This window comes from Gracilinanus agilis, chromosome 1 (genome assembly GCF_016433145.1).
Source record: "Gracilinanus agilis isolate LMUSP501 chromosome 1, AgileGrace, whole genome shotgun sequence".
In the NCBI taxonomy this organism is placed as follows: Eukaryota; Metazoa; Chordata; class Mammalia; order Didelphimorphia; family Didelphidae; genus Gracilinanus; species Gracilinanus agilis.
In genome coordinates, this window is record NC_058130.1 from 207,031,785 (window position 1) to 207,048,982 (window position 17,198).

The 17,198-nt window shown below is 36.1% G+C and overlaps 1 protein-coding gene across 2 annotated transcripts in view; it reads right to left on the minus strand.

The window, feature by feature from the left end:
• The window catches only part of LOC123231171 (cytochrome P450 3A24-like), an 81,591-nt gene that overhangs the window by 28,385 nt on the left and 36,008 nt on the right, over positions 1–17,198 (minus strand). For both annotated transcript variants that reach the window (XM_044657418.1, XM_044657420.1), the window contains exon 5: positions 14,543–14,656. In XM_044657418.1, coding sequence (XP_044513353.1) covers positions 14,543–14,656 — 114 coding nt within the window. The remainder of the gene's footprint in view (positions 1–14,542; positions 14,657–17,198) is intronic.

Consider the following 17,198-nt stretch of genomic DNA (forward strand, 5'->3'; position numbering starts at 1 on the left):
TAACATAATAAAAATGACAATTCTACCCAAATTAATTTACCTATTTAGCGCCATACCTATCAAGCTACCAAAAAACTTCTTTACTGAATTAGAAAAAACTGTAACTCTGACAGGGGTCTAATTACTCAAATATACAAGGTGTTAAAGCAATTGTATAAAAAATCAAGACATTCCCCAATTGATAAATGGGCAAGAGACATGAATAGGCAATTTTCAGGTAAAGAAATCAAAAGTATCAATAAGCACATGAGAAAGTGTTCCAAATCTCTAATAATTAGAGAAATGCAAATCAAAACAACTCTGAGGTATCACCTCACACCTAGCAGATTGGCTAAAATGAAAGAGGGGGAGTGTAATGAATGTTGGAGGGGATGTGGCAAAATTAGGACATTAATGCATTGCTGGTGGAGCTGTGAACTGATCCAGCCATTCTGACTGGCAATTTGAGAATCATGCTCAAAGGGCTATAAAAGAATGCCTGCCCTTTGATCCAGCCATACCATTGCTGGGTTTGTACCCCAAAAAGATCATAGATAAACAGACTTGTACGAAAATATTTATAGCTGCGCTTTTTGTGGTGGCAACAAACTGGAAAAGGAGGGTATGTCCTTCAATTGGGGAATGGCTGAACAAACTGTGGTATATGCGGGTGATGGAATACTATTGTGCTAAAAGGAATAATAAACTGGAGAAGTTCCAGGCGAACTGGAGAGACCTCCGGGAACAGATGCAGAGCGAAAGGAGCAGAGCCAGAAGAACATTGTACACAGAGACTGATATACTGTGGTAAAATTGAATGTAATGGACCTCTGTACCAGCAGCAATACAATGACCCAGGACAATTCTAAGGGATTTATGGTAAAGAATGCTACCCACATTCAGAGGAACGACTGCAGGAGAGGAAACATATAAGGAAAACAACTGCTTGAACGCATGGGTCGGGGTGGACATGATTGAAGGTGTGGACTGGAAACTACCACACCAATGCAACTACCAACAATTTGGAAATTGGTCTTGATCAAGGACACATGACAAAACTAATGGAAATGTGCATCGGCCATGGGTGGGGGGAGTGTGGGGGGTGAAGGGGAAAGGAGGAGCATGAATCATGTAACCATGTTAAAAATGAATATTAATAAATGTTTGAAAAAAAGTTCATTGGAGACAAAATAACACAATACTATAGAATTGGTAGTTCAGAGAACAAATCTTTGACAGAATAGATAATTTTGTCAAAGATAATTAAAATGATGAGACAACAGAAAAAATTGAAGGAATGCAGCAGAAGTAGTACTTGACAGAGAATTTTTATTTCTAAATATTTTTTGTCAACAAAAGAACAGAAAATCAAGAAATTCTGAAATTCTAATAAGTACCAAAGAAAAACTCTGAAAATTAAAGAAGAGATTTTAAAAACCGAAAGCAAACAAAGAAATTACAATGACAACAATGACTCTATAAAAGTAGGAACTAGTTTTTTTTGGGGGGAGGAATAAAATAAACCATAAGCTTATTCGATTTTTCTAATAAAGTAAAATCATATGAACAGTATTAAAAATTAAAAGATTTCATAATAAAAGTGATTAGAAACTATTTCTCCCATAATACACCACATAACAAAAAGTCAAATTAAATGAATGAGTAACAAAATATAAAATGCCCAACAAAAATGGAGAATTTAAATAGACCAAATTAAGAAAAAAATTTAAATAGTCACAAGTGAACTTTCAACTAAAAATATCCTGAGAATAGTTGGGTTTATAAGTGAATTTTAAAAAATTTTCAAAGCATAAATTACAATTTCACATAAACTGTTTGCAAAATTAAGAAAAAAACTGTATTTATGACATAAGGTGCTTATAACTAATATTACAAAGATTATTTATACATATTTACATAAATATATATTTATATATACAAAATTAAAGTCAAAACAGAGAAAACTATATATCAATATCTCTGATGAATACCAATACAAAAAGTTAAAAATAAACTAAAATAGTCTTCAGCCCATGTCGAAAAATTATACATGGCCTATAATATTTTATTTTGAATTAGTTTAGATTTCTATTAAGAATCCAGACCTCATTCTATTTTAAGAAAATTATAGGATGATGGTCTACTTAAAAAATCCTAGAGAATCAACTAAGAAGCTTGTAGAAATAATCAATAACTTTAGCAAAGTTGCAGGATACAAAATAAATGCACATAAATCATCAGCATTTCTATATATCTCCAACACATCACAGCAGCAAGAGGTAGAAAGAGAAACACCATTTAAAATCACCCTAGACAATATAAAATACTTAGGAATATACCTACCAAGACAACAGGAATTATATGAAAACAACTACAAAACACTTTCCAAACAATTAAAACTAGATCTAAACAATTGGAAAGCCATTGATTGCTGATGGGTAGGACGAGCTAACATAATAAAAATGACCATTCTACCCAAATTAATTTACCTATTTAGCTCCAAACCTATCAAACTACCAAAAAACTTCTTTACTGAATTAGGAAAAACTGTAACAAAGTTCATTTGGAATAATAAAAGATCAAGAATATCAAGGGAAATAATGAAAAAAATGTGAAGGAAGGTAGTCTAGCGGTACCAGATATCAAACTATAACATAAAGCAGCAGCCATCAAAACGGTATGCTACTGGCAAAGAGACAGAAGGGAGAATCAGTGTGATAGACTTGGGGTAAGTGACATGAGCAAGACAGTGTATGATAAACCCAAAGAGCCCAACTTTTGGGACAAAAATCCACTATTTGACAAAAACTGCTGAGAAATTTGGAAAACAATATGGGAGAGATTAGGTTTAGATCAACATCTCTCACACCCTACACCAAGATAAATTCAGAATGGGTGAATGACCTAAATATAAAGAGGGAAACTATAAATAAGTTAAGTGAACACAAAATAGTATACTTGTCAGATTTCTGGGAAAGGAAAGATTTTAAAACCAAGCAAGAGTTAGAGAAAATTACAAAATGTAAAATAAATGATTTTGATTATATCAAACTAAAAAGCTTTTGTGCAAACAAAAACAATGCAGCCAAAATCAGAAGGGAAACAGCAAATTGGGAAAAAAATCTTTATAACAAAAAACTCTGACAGGGGTCTAATTACTCAAATATACAAGGAGTTAAATCAATTGTATAAAAAATCAAGCCATTCCCCAATTGATAAATGGGCAAGGGACATGAATAGGCAATTTTCAGATAAAGAAATCAAAAGTATCAATAAGCACATGAAAAAGTATTCTAAATTTCTAATAATTAGAGAAATGCAAATCAAAACAACACTGAGGTATTACCTCACACCTAGCAGATTGGCTAAAATGAAAGAAGGGGAGAGTAATGAATGTTGGAGGGGATATGGCAAAATTAGGACACTAAATGCATTCTGGTGGAGTTGTGAACTGATCCAACCATTCTGGCTGGCAATATGGAACTATGCTCAAAAAGCTATAAAACTGTGCATACCCTTCGATCCTGGAATACCACTACTGGGTCTGTATATCAAAGAAATCATAAGAAAGGAAAAAGAACGTAATTCTTCAAAAATATTTATAGCAATGATTTTTGTGATGGCAAAGAATTAGAAATGGAGGGGATGCCCATCAATCAGGGAATGACTGAAAATTGTGGTATATATTGCTAGAAGAAACAGTGATCAGGAAGATTTTGGAAAAAGTTGAAAAGATCTACATGAACTGATTCAGAGTGAAATACGCACTCCTGGGAAAACATGGTACACAGTAATAGCAATATTGTATAAAAATCAACTGAAGAAGACTTATCTATTCTTGGCAATAGAATGATCCAGGACAATTCTGAAGGACTGATGACAAAGAATACAATCTACCTCCAGAGGAAAAAACTGTTGGAGTTGGAATGCAGATCAAAACACACTACTTTTCACATTAGTTTATGGTTTTATTTTGTGGTTTTAGTTTTATATGAGTATTCTTTTATGACAATGGCCATTGTTTTGCATGATAACATATGCATAACGCAGCTCAAATTGCTTACCATCTCTGAGAAGGGGAAGGGAATGAAAAGAGAGAAACAATTTGGATCTTATAACTTCAAAAAACATATGTTGAAAATGGTTATTATATGTAATTGAGAAAATTAAATATTTTTGAATAAAAAACAAAAAGGAAAAATGAAAATTTAAAATACAAAAGACTTTATTAATAAGAATAACATAATGTCCTCTGATTATATCAATAGATGAGGAAAAAAGCTTTTAATAAAACACAACTGCATTTCAGTTTTGAAAAATACAATTAACAAAGGAATAAATGATCTTTTCCTTAATATTTATCTAAAATCAATAGTCATCATATTTGATGGGGATAACAGAGACTTTTCCAATTCCAATAGGATCAGTGTAAAGCAAGGGCTTCTATTTAAAAAAAGAGAAATTGAAGGTATAACCATAGGCAAAGAGGAAACAAAATTATTTTTGTAGATATTATGTTATTTTTAAAAAATGAAACTTCAGCAAAGCTGCAAGATATGAAATATACCCATATGTATCATCAGTCTTTCTATATATTACTAACTAAACCCATCAGAAGAAGATAAAAAGAGAAATTCTATTTAAAATAATTACTGAATATAGGCATTACCCTGGTAGATAAATGATCAACGGATAGGAACAAAAAGTTCTCAGAAGAAATATTATAGATTATTTACAACTAAAGGGAAAAAATGCTCCCAACAACTAATAAGATGAATGCAAATGCAAATGCAAATCAAAACAACCCTCAGGTTTCACCTCACATCCTACAAATTTGCAAAAATGACAAAAAATGGCAAGTCAATGTTGGAGAAAGTTGTAGGAGGATGCACACTAATACACTGTTGATGGAGCTGTGAAATGATACAGCCACTTTGGAAAGCAAATTGCTATTATGCAAATAAAATAATTAAAATATCTATGTCCTTTAAACCAGGGATTCTGTTACTGGGTTTATACCTCAAGATAAGATGAGAAAAAAAGTCACACAGCAATTCTTTTATTTTTTATTTTTTGATAACAAGGAATTAGGAACAAAATAAATACTCATCAATTATGGAATAGCTAAAGAAATTGGGATACATGAATATAATGGAATGTGCTATAAGAAATAATATTTGTGGTGAATACTGAGAAGCGCTGAAAGATTTACATGAATTGATGCATATTGAAGCAATTAGAGTCAAATTCAAACAAAGAAACACAAAATAATTGTAACCAATATAAATAGAAAAAAAATGCACAGCAAAAACAAAATTCTAAAGTGAATGTAACAAAATTATTAAGATCAAGCAGGATTTGAATGAAGAAATATCTGAGAGCTCCAACCCACCTTGGTCATGGTGGTAGAAGGTTCACAGATGTTACACATTGTTTGTGTTTGGGAGCTATTTCAATGTATCATTTAGTTATGCTAATTCTATTTTCTTCTCAAAAAACGGTAGTATTTTTTATTTAAGTTGGCTCTCTGAGTAGGGAAAGGGGAGTAAAATTTTGGATAATTATAATGACATAAGAAGCAGAAAACATCAGTAAAATTTATCTAAAAAATAAAATAGCTAGGGAGTCTATAAAATACTTTGGAGTTTTATCTGTCAAGATACAAAGTAGAATTTTATGAATACAATTACAATTCATACAATCTTTATGGAAATAAATATAGGTATAAATAATTGGAGAAATATTAATTGCTTATATGTATGCCAAGTCAATAAAATAAAATGATGTTATCTAAATTAATTTTCGTATTTAATTTCATACTAATCAAAGTATCAAAAATTTTCTTCTTAGAGATAGAAAAAATAATGTAATTCATCTGAAAAAAATGAAAGGCCAAGAATTTCACATGAGATAATGAAAAAAATAGTGGGAAGAGAGAGTGACCCTAGCAGTAACAGATCTCAAACTATACCATAATGCATTAATCATCAAAATTATTTGGCACAAGTTATGAAAAAGAGGGATCTTTCAGTGCCACAGAATAGTATACAGTATACAGAAGTAAACAATAATAGTCTAGTGTTTGGTCAATCCAAAGAAACTAAGTTTAGATGAGCATCACATATTGTATGCCAAGTTTAGGTCTAAAATGGCTATATGACTTAGACATAAAGGGTGACATAATAAACAAATTAGAGAAGCAAGCAAGAAATTGCCTTTCATATCTAGGGCTAGAGGAAGAGATCCTGAGCAACCATAGGAAAAATAGATCACATAAGATGAAATAGACACCTTTTTGAGACAGAGTGCTGGGTCCTGCCTCCACCCTACCCACCCCAGACCCAGTGCCATGCCCACCCCCAGAAACCCTGTGCCATGCCTCACCCACCCCCACTGAGTGCCAGGCACACCACACTGCCCCCCTTACCTCGTACAGGGGAGGGAGAAAGCATTACCATTGGGCTGCTGGGCCAAGGGGTCAATGAAGTGAGGAACATCCCACTGAGTGTAGAGATGGGGAGGAGAGTGGCCTAAGCACTTCATTTTCCTCCAGCATTGCCACCAGTGAGCCTCCCCCCTTACCCCTGTTTGCTCACCTTGGGCTGCTGGGCAGAGGGGCAGGCGATGTGAAAAACTGTTGTCAGGTACAGTGGAGAGGAGGAGGGGAGCAGCTCTGCCTCAGGCCCTCTGTCTTTCTAGTAACTAACTCTGGGGGATAGGGGGAGGGCAGCATGCATGCCCACAGAGAGTGTTCTGCATGCCATCTTTGGCACCTATGCCACAGGTTCACCATCACTGAAATTATGATCACATAAAATTTAAGAGATTTTGCATAAACAAAACTAAATATAGTTAAAATGAGAAGGGGAAACAGGTAACTGGGGGGAGAAATCTTGGTAGCAAGTTTCTCTGTAGAAAGTTTCATTTACAAATCTATAATGAATTGATTCAAATTTATAAGAACAAAATCTTTTAATCAATAAACAAAGAAAATGATAAGTCAATGAATATGAGTAGGCAGTTTTCAAAAGAAGACATCCAAGCTGACAAAAGTCATATTAAAAAATGCTCCAAATTACTAATAATTAAAGAAATGCAAATTAAAACAACCTTGAGGTTCCACTTCACACTTCATATTGCCAAAGATGACAAAAAAAGGAAGTGACAAATGTTGGGAGGGGTTGGCAGAAAGCAAGTATAATAATTTGGAGGAGGTGTGAATTTGTCAAACTATTCTGGAAAGCAATTTAGAGATGTCCCAAAAGTCTCTAAATTGTGATTCTTTGACCCAACAATATTACTACTAGACCTATCTTAAAGAGCTCAAAGAAGAGAGAAAAGACAAGAACTGGGAAATATGGAGATTCCTGTCCATTAACTGGAGAACTGATCCACAAGTTATGGTAAGTAAAAACAATATAATATATTTGATGCATGATAAATTACAAAAGATGCAATTTTATAGAAACCAGGGAAGAGTTGTATGAATTGATAGAGTGGACTTTCAGATCATGTGACCAACAAGATGGAGGACTAGACATTTTCTCTGACTCTTAAAACATCTCAAACCTTTCAAAAATGAGAATTGGGCACAAGAGAGGAAAACTATTTCAGCTGTCTCTGGCTAATAAATCAAGAATTCTAAATGAGATACCAATTCTATGAAATAGCAGAGAAGGTTAATCCCTAATCCCTAACATGAACACAGCAGGACAACCTGACCTAGAGGCTTGTAATAGAATTTAACTCTGCTCTCAACTCTCCCACTCTATGAAAAGAGTAGTGCAGCTATAGCAAATCAGGAAACTTACTCTATCTGCGCTGACAATTTGATAGAACTCTGTGTTTAAATTACAATTCTCAATCAGAGAGCCAAAGAACAGAGTGTAGGGGGCTAGAACACTTTGTATGTCTTCACTAGGTCTGAAAAAAAGATGTAAGTGTGTGTGGGTATGGGAGAGTGTACGGGGTGAAATGTCATCCAAGTGTGGCCAGGTCTATCTACCCAGAAGCCACTTGGAACAGAAAATGAATTTGGTGAAATGAAAGTAAGTTTTGAGGACCAGCCTCAAAAACAAGGATACCAACTCCAAAGGGGAAAGGAGTCATAAAGTATAGGGAATGTAATTTTAAAAATATTAACATTACCAAAGATCTCAGGAGGAAGAAAAGTTAAAGACTTTGAACACAAGCAGATAAACAAATGGAAAAAATATCAATAATAGAAGGGATTAGAACCTCTAAATTATCTAAATGAGTTAAAACATCTCTAAAGAAATATTTCCAGAAAATGAAAATCAATCGAACCTGATGAGGCAGAAGACCCTGTATATAACCAAAAGAGCAGGAAAGTCAGCAGAATGCTCTCAACTAGTTCAAGAAATAAACAAGAATCACGAAGGCTGAATTTATAAATTGTACAGCAGAAAGAAAACACAGAAGGGAAAAACTTAAATCCATTTGGGACAAATCTCACCGAAGAAACAAACGATAGGACTGATTGACAATGCTAATACAAAAAAATGAAGGATAATTGAGAAGAGATGCAATAAAACGAAAAGAAAGCATGATAGAGAATAAACTAGAACAAGACAAGAACAATTACTTTAACCTATAAAAACATGCTAAAGACAAACAATTTAGACTAAAACTGATCAGTTCAATGACCTATATAACTAGATGAGACTGATGATGGAGCATAACACTCACTTCTTGACAGAGAAATGTGGACTCAAGATTCAGACTAAAATATACATTTTGAGGCATCACCAATGTGTAAAATGATTTTGCTTGATTATCCATATTTGTAATAAGAATTTTTTTAAAAATAAAGGGGTAGAGTGAGAAGGTGAGTAAATAAATACCTATTAATTTTTTTAAATGTTTTGTTGTTTGTGTTTAAAAAGAAACCAAGGCCTTTAGGACAAAAATAGAAGTGTTCATTCTTAAAAATCTCTTATCTGCTAAGAAACATAGAACTACAAATTCAAAAGTGGAAAGGACCTTTGAGAATATTCCAGACCAATCTTCCCTCCTCCTAATTCTACAGATGATGAAACTGAGACTCAAAGTTATCAAATATCTTGGCTTCAATCACATAGATAGTAAGCAGCAGATCTGTAACATGAACCCAGGTCCTTCTGACATAAAATCCCCTTTCAACTATATCATGTTGCCTCTCAAGTTAAAATTACTTGGTTAAAAAGTAGGAACCATTTTGTAATTTTTTATGTATTACCAAACTATTCCCCCAAATGAGCAAAACAACTGACAATATCACCAGACATGCATGTGTACCTATTTCCTGCATCTTCACTAAAGAAGAGACTTAATAATTATTTAGTTTTGCAACTTGGAAGTATGACATGCCTGCCATGGAAAATGAAATTTTAATCCCATCACTGCTTCTTACACTATTTCCTCTTTTTCTTCCATACCAACAGGAAGAGTTGGAAACTGATGAGGTTTATGCTTCAGTAAAGACCCACATGCTTCACAACCACCATCATTTCCAGGAAGAATGTCTTCCTCTCCTTTCTGCAGAGAGATAAATATCCTATGACAAAGGGGGCCTCTTTTCCATGTGGACTTAGATCTATTCCTTAGTTTCCTCACTTGTTAAGTGAAAGGATTGGACTCAATGGCCAATAGGATTTTTCTTTCTATTCTAAATCAATGATGCTACAATGCCCTATGCCCTGTGCTGGTTCTCTGCACACAGATGATGTTCAATATGTTTGTTAAACAGACTTGGAATAGAAGGTTAGAAGGAGAGTTTGGGCACAGAGTCAAGTATGATGGGATTGGAAATAGGTATACCAATGCATTGCTGGTGGAGCTATGAACTAATCTAACCATTCTGGGAAGCAGTTTTTCCTAAAGGTATTAAAATATGTATAACATTTGATTCAGTGATATCAATTCCATTACTAGGTCTTTACCCCAAAGAGTTCAAAGGAAGAGGAAAAGGTCTTGTATGTACAAAAATATTTATAGCAGCTCTTTTAGTAGTGGCAAAGAATTGGAAACACGGAATATGCTCATCAATTGGAGAAAGACTAAATATAGTATGTGAATGTGATGGAATATTATTGTGCTGTAAGAAATGATGAAGGTGATGGATTGAGAAACACCTGAGGGAGTTCTTTGTTAAGATGGCAGCAGAGTAAAAAGCAGCTGCTTAACCTCTCCTAACCCACACAGATAGGACGCCTCAAGAGGACATAAAAACAAATCCAGACGAACGAAGGGACCCCACAACAGGGCACAGCATTGAAGGTACGTGGGATCGGGGCATTTCCAAGCTATAAAGGGGTGAAACAGCTCTCACTAAAATGTGAGCTGAGCAACCCCCTTGCCACCCCCCCCACACCACCTACAGTGCCAAAGCCAGTGCACAAAAGTTAGAGAAAATTTGGGGCACCCATTAAGTCCTTGACAGCTACCTGGGACCACTAGGGCCTGTTCCTGAGAGCAGCAAGAGGCTAAAGAACGCATGGACTTTGAACACAGACCCTGAGCATAGGTGTGGTCACAGCTGCAGACGTGGATTCTGAGCTCAGGCGTGGACCTTGAATGGGGAACCAGTGCAGAGGGGTGCACAACTGTAGAAGCAGTGCCCTGAGACTGTTAAAGGAGCTTTGGGCAGAGGAACAAGCAAGGGGACCGCCAGGAGGCTTGACCCTGAGAACAACTAGACCTGAGACCTCAGGAGCTTAAAGAGTGCAGACAGACCCTGGGCACGAGGATAAAGCTTGAGGGCACATGGCTCACAATGGCAAGCCAAAGACAAGAACTCCAGAAGAGAAAGATCAAGAAGAAATCTTTAATACTCGTCAACTTTTACACAGAAAAAATCCAGACAACAGAGCAAATAGTAGAGGAGAACAAACAAGTAACCATATCCAAACCTTCCCAAAAAAATGAAAACTGGTCACAAGCTATTGAAGAGTTCAAATCTGAGATTATGAGAAAGATGGTAGAGAACCTGCAAGAAAATAACCATTTAAAAGGCAGAATTTCGCAATTAGAAAGTGAGGCTCAGAAATCAAATGAATTGATAAGCAAATTGAAGACCAGAAATGACCAGCTGGAAGCTTTGAAGAACCAAACAGACCAGATTCAAAAGGAAAAACAAAAGATTATAGCCAAAAACTAGTCTCTAAAGGCTAGAATTGGGCAATTAGAAAAAGATGCCCCCAAATCAAAAGAATTGATAAGCAAATTGGAGACCAAAATCAAACAGCTGGAAAACAGGATAGACCAAATCAAAAAGGAAAATCAAAATAATATAGCAGAAAACCAGTCTCTAAAGACAAGAATTGGGCAAGTAGAAGCCAATGATCTCTCAAGACAACAAGAACAAATAAAACAAAGTCAAAAGACTGATAAAATAGAAGGAAACATGAAATATCTCAATGAGAAATTGACAGATCAAGAAAAAAGGTCTAGAAAAGATAATTTTTGAATCATTGGTCTTCCTGAAAAAGCAGAAATTAATAGAAATTTGGACTCCATACTAAAAGAAATTATTCAGCAAAATTGCCCTGAAGTTCTATAAGAGGGCAATATAGACATTGAAAGAATCCATAGCCCTCTACACTAAACCCTGAAAAGACAACCCCTAGGAATATAATAGCCAAATTCAAGAGCTTCCAAGTAAAAGAAAAATTTTTACAAGAAACCAGAAAAAGATAATTCAGATATCAAGGAGCACCAATCAGGATCACACAGGATCTGGCAGCCTCCACACTACAAGACCTCAAGGCTTGGAATATGATATTTAGAAAGGCAAGAGAACTGGGTCTACAACCAAGGATCACCTATCCATCAAAACTAACCATATACTTCCAGGGGAAAGTATGGGCATTCAACAAGATAGAAGATTTCCAAGTATTTGCACAGAAAAGACCAGGACTAAAGGGAAAGTTTTATATCCAACCACAAAAACCAAGAGAAACATGAAATGGTAAATAAGAAACAGAAAAAAAAACTCTAATTTTTAAATTTGCCTCTTTAAAGGCTTCAATAAGATCTAATTATTTGTATTCCTATATGGAGAAATGTTATGTGTAATTCTCTGTAGTGAACTCTATTCACTATTATAGTATCCACTATTATAGTAATTAGAAGAATTATTCACAGGGAGAGGTTGGAGTACTAAATGGTCTAAGATGATAAGGGGGTGGGTGGGAAAGAGGGGGGTGAATAGTAGAGAACACCAAGAGAAACTTGAATGAATAAGAAAAATAGGATATTCTCTTACACACAAAGAGGGCATGGGAAGGGGAGGGGATGAATACTATTATAAGAAGGAGAGGAAGAGAGAATTAAGAGGTAATATTTAAACCTTACTATCAGTGGAATTAACCCTGAGAGCGAAAAGTAGCTATATCCATTGAGATATAGAACTCTATCTAACCCTACTGAGAAAGTCAGAAGGGATAAACCAAGGGGAGCAGAGGAGTGGGGAGGTCAAAAAAGGGAGGGGAGGAAAAGGGAGAGGGAATTCATTAGGCCTTAAAAATAAAAAGAGGGTAATAACAAGGGAGGGTGTAGAAAGGATAGTAACACAAGGGAGGGGACAAGGGTTACTGGATTAAAACAAATTACTGGTTTAAAAGGAAATAGCCTAAGAAGAAGGGGTAGAACTAAGAGAGGATACCAAAATGTTGGGGAATACACAACTGATAATTATAACTCTGAATGTGAATGGGATGGTCGATTATACTAAATTAAAAAGCTTTTGTACAAACAAAAACAATGCAACCAAAATCAGAAGGGAAACAACAAATTGGGGGAAAATCTTTATAACAAAAAACTCTGACAGGGATCTAATTACTCAAATATAAAAGGAGTTAAATCAATTGTATAAAAAATCAAGCCATTCCCCAATTGATAAATGGGCAAGGGACATGAATAGGCAATTTTCAGGTAAAGAAATCAAAACTATTAATAAGCACATGAGAAACTGCTCTAAATCTCTAATAATTAGAGAAATGCAAATTAAAACAACGCTGAGATATCACCTCACACCTAGCAGATTGGCTAAATGATAGTAGGGGAGAGTAATGAATGTTGTAGGGGATGTGGCCAAATTGGGACATTAATACATTCCTTGTGGAGTTGTGAACTGATCCAAACATTCTGGCTGGCAATTTGGAACTATGCTCAAAGGGCTATAAAAGAATGCCTGCCCTTTGATCCAGCCATACCATTGTTGGGTCTGTACCCCAAAGAGATAATAGATAACCAGACTTGTATGAAAATATTTATAACCGCAATTTTTGTGGTGGCAAAAACCTGGAAAATGTTGGTATGCCCTTCAATTGGGGAATGGCTGAACAAACTGTGGTATATGCTGGTGATGGAATATTATTGTGCTCAAAGGAATAATGAACTGGAGGAATTCCATGTGAACTGGAAAGACCTCCAGGAATTGATGCAGAGTGAAAGGAGCTGAGCCAAAAGAACATTGTACACAGAGACCAATAAACTGTGGTAAAATAGTATGTAATGGACTTCTGTACTAGAAGCAATGTAATGATCCATAACCATTCTGAAGGACTTATGGAAAAGAACACTACCCACTTTCAGAGGAAGAACTGCAGGAAAGGAAACACAGAAGAAAAGCAACTGCTTGAACACATGGGTTGAGGCGGACATGATTGGGGATATAGATCCAAAACTACCACACCAATGCAACTATCAACAATTTGGAAATAAGTCTTGATTGATGACACATGTTAAAATCAGGGGAAATGTGCATAGGCTATGGGGGGTGGGGAGGAGGTTGGGGGGTGAAGGGGAAAGTAAGAACATGAATCATGTAACCATGATAACTTTTCTAAAAAATAAAAATTATTTTAAAAAAAAGAATCACCTGAGAAGACTTGTTTGAACTGGTGCAAAGTGAAAGGAACAGAACTAGAAGAATAATTGGTGCAATAACAATATTGTTATTGTAAAAATTGTAAAAAAAAATTGTAAAAACAATCAAATTTGAAAGACACAGCAACTGATCAACACAATGACCAAGCACAATTCCAAATAACACTCTTTCCTTCCCTTCTTTTCTCTTCCTTTTCCTTCTCTTTTCTTTCTTTCTTTCTTTCTTTCTTTCTTTCTTTCTTTCTTTCTTTCCTAAAAAGATAGTGGAGTTGTGGACAACAATGCTACCAAAATTGCATTTTTGAAATGGAAGTTCTGCACCATTTCTTCCTCTGTCCATTTTCATTAAATAAGCTAATTTAGAAAGGTTTTAACTTTGTTTCCCATTTACACATATTTGTGATAGATAGATAGTATACTTCAATTTACATAAGATAAATGTTATCTATGGTCAATGTTATTGAGAAGTTAGAATCAGAAGTTTAATGTTATTGGCAGAGGGGAGAAAAGGAAAAAAAGATCACGGAAAGGAGGAGAAAAATCTGGATGCAAACAGAGAGAGGCTATAACGGAATCTGACACAGTCATCCTCAGTCTTTGTGAACACCATCTATCCTTGTGATTCCAAAATTCTTTGAGGGTAAGCTTTGGCAACAGATAACATCATACTTACCTCCTTGAGTTTCCCAGTGGTGAATGTTGGGGAGATGATGGACCGGATCCATTTCCACTTCTCTCCTTTAGCCATGTTGATGGCAGAATCCAAATTTCCATTTAAACCAAAAGTCTAAATAAATAAAACCAGGAGATAACTAAGTTAGAAGTTGTTTTGAGGTTTTTCCAATTAAGGATTAAATCACATTGACACTGATGACAAGTAATGACATTCCTCTCAGAAGAATCTTTAAAGTTAAAAGAGGAGTCCCTGGGTAGTAAGATGGTGGTAGGCAATTATTCAAGGCTTTAATATTTTGAATTGAGTTCTTGAATATTTTTGTGTGTGCCATAGGTCTCTTGGCAGTCTGGTGAAGCTTATGAACCCCTTCCCAGAATAATGTTTTAAGTATATAAGATGCATAGCGTTACAAAGTAAATCAATTATGTTGAAATAAAAATGTAATTTTTCCTCATTCAATTTCATGAATCCACTGAAATCTGTTCATGGGCCCATAGACTCCAGAATAAAAACCTCTGTCTTAAGGTCTTATGTCTTTGGAATAGGCCTATCCCTCATGTGTATGCTGTGAGCAGAAGGAAGAGAGGAGGATAGATTAGGAGGAAAAGTTAAAGAAAAAATAAAAGAGATCAATAAAAATGAGATTTTTATGAAAAAAATCTCCCCTAAGAGAAAGACTCAACTTGCTTCTTGATATGAATCAATGTGGAAGATAGGAGGAGGGCTAAACCATTGCCAAGAAGGACACTTGAACCTGTTGGTAATAATAGTGATGATGTTAACAGACATTCATACAAGCTTTAAGGTTTATATAGCACTTTACATTCTTGATCTTATTTGAGCCTCTCACTGAAACGTTGGATTTTGAAGATTGTTCTCAGATATCAGCTTCGAATAGTGTAAGCACCCCATTTTAAAAATGAAAAACCAGACTCAGAGTAGATAAGTGACTTGCCTACAATCACGCTGCAAGAGTCATGGGTGGGACGTGAGCCTGGCTCTTCTTTACTGTAGTTCCACTTATCTTTCCACTATACCAAACTGCCTTCCAAAAATGCAAATAAAATTCACCTTCTAACCTTTTAGCTTTAGCTTAGTGATGCCCATTAGACAATTAGCTCCTTGAAAGCAGATACTCTCTTTTGTTTTTCTTCACATCTCTGCAAGGTGCCTAGCACATAGAAGATAATTAATAGTTTGTATTGCCTAATTATGACACTCAATCAGAATCGCCTGGACTGACTTAAAAATAACAACTGAATGATTCAAAGGGATTCAAAGGAATGATTCATTGCTACACTTAGCTCAGTTATTTAGAAGATATTGTCTGTAGACTAAGTTCAGGGTTTCAAACTTTTTATAGATCAGAGATAGCCTGGTGTAGTGAGTAAACTGCTCTTACAACCAAGAAGACCTGGGTTCAAATCCTATTTTTGGCACATACTAGTTATGCAGTCATGGGCAAGTCGCTTAGTCCCTCAGTGCCCCAGGAAACTCCAAGACTGACTTGCTGATTCATATTAATGGAGGAAGTTCCTACAATAGGAAATTCCATACGGATGTCTTAACAACAGGAAAAAAAAAAAACAGGGGAAAGGGAAATTACTGGTTAATTTTACTCTTGTTTCCCCAAAGCACCTTTACCGAGCATTTATCAAAACTCTGATAAGAAGCAACAAATGAGAAAAACATATTGGCAACGCTGTCTTGCTCTGACGAAGATGAAAATGATTAAGCCATAGCTCTCATAACAACTGTTTTAATCATCCTTAAAATATAGTATGGGGCACCTAGGTGGCACAGTGGATAAATCACTGGGCTTAAAAATGAGGAAGACTCTTCCGGGTTAAGATGGCGGCAGAGTAAGAAGCAGCTCTTAACCTCTCCTGACCGAAACATACAAAACTCCTCAAGGGGACATAAAAACAAGTCCAGACGAACGGAGGAACCCCACAACAGGGCACAGCGTGGAAGGTACGTGGAATCGAGACATTTCCAGGCTAAAAAGGGCTCGCACTCACTCAATCGCGAGCTGAGCAACCGCCCCACCCACACCCCCTCCACACTCACCTATAGCTCCGAACCCAGCTAAAAAGAAATAGAGCAAGTTTGGGGCACCCATCGAGTCATCAGCAGCTCCGGGACCTGTTCCTGACAGCAGCAAGACTTAGGACCCCATTAAGTCAAAAAAAGCACGCGAAATCTGAGCGCGCGCCGGAGCAGGACGCTGGGCGCGCAGAGTGCCGGCTGAGTAGAGGCGTGGGTGGAGGCAGAACTAAGCCTAAGTGGGGAACCAGTGCAGACGGGTATACGACTGTGGAAGCAGCGCCCTGAGACTTGTAAAGAAACCTCCAGCAGAGGATCAAGCAAGAGGGCCCACCAGGGGGCTTGACCTTGGAAAAAACCAGAATTCAGACCTCAGGAGCCAATAGATTGGGAACAGACACTGAGCCCTAGGATAAAGCTGAGAAGCTGCTGGGCTAATGATGGCTACTCAGCATCAGCATCAGGAGGTTCAGAAGAGAAAGAATAATAACAAAAAGAAGAAGTCTTTAACACTCGACAGCTTTTACACAGAGAAAATCCAGACAACCGAGCAAACAGAGGAGGAGAACAAACAAGCATCCGGACCCTCCTCAAATAAGGAAAACTC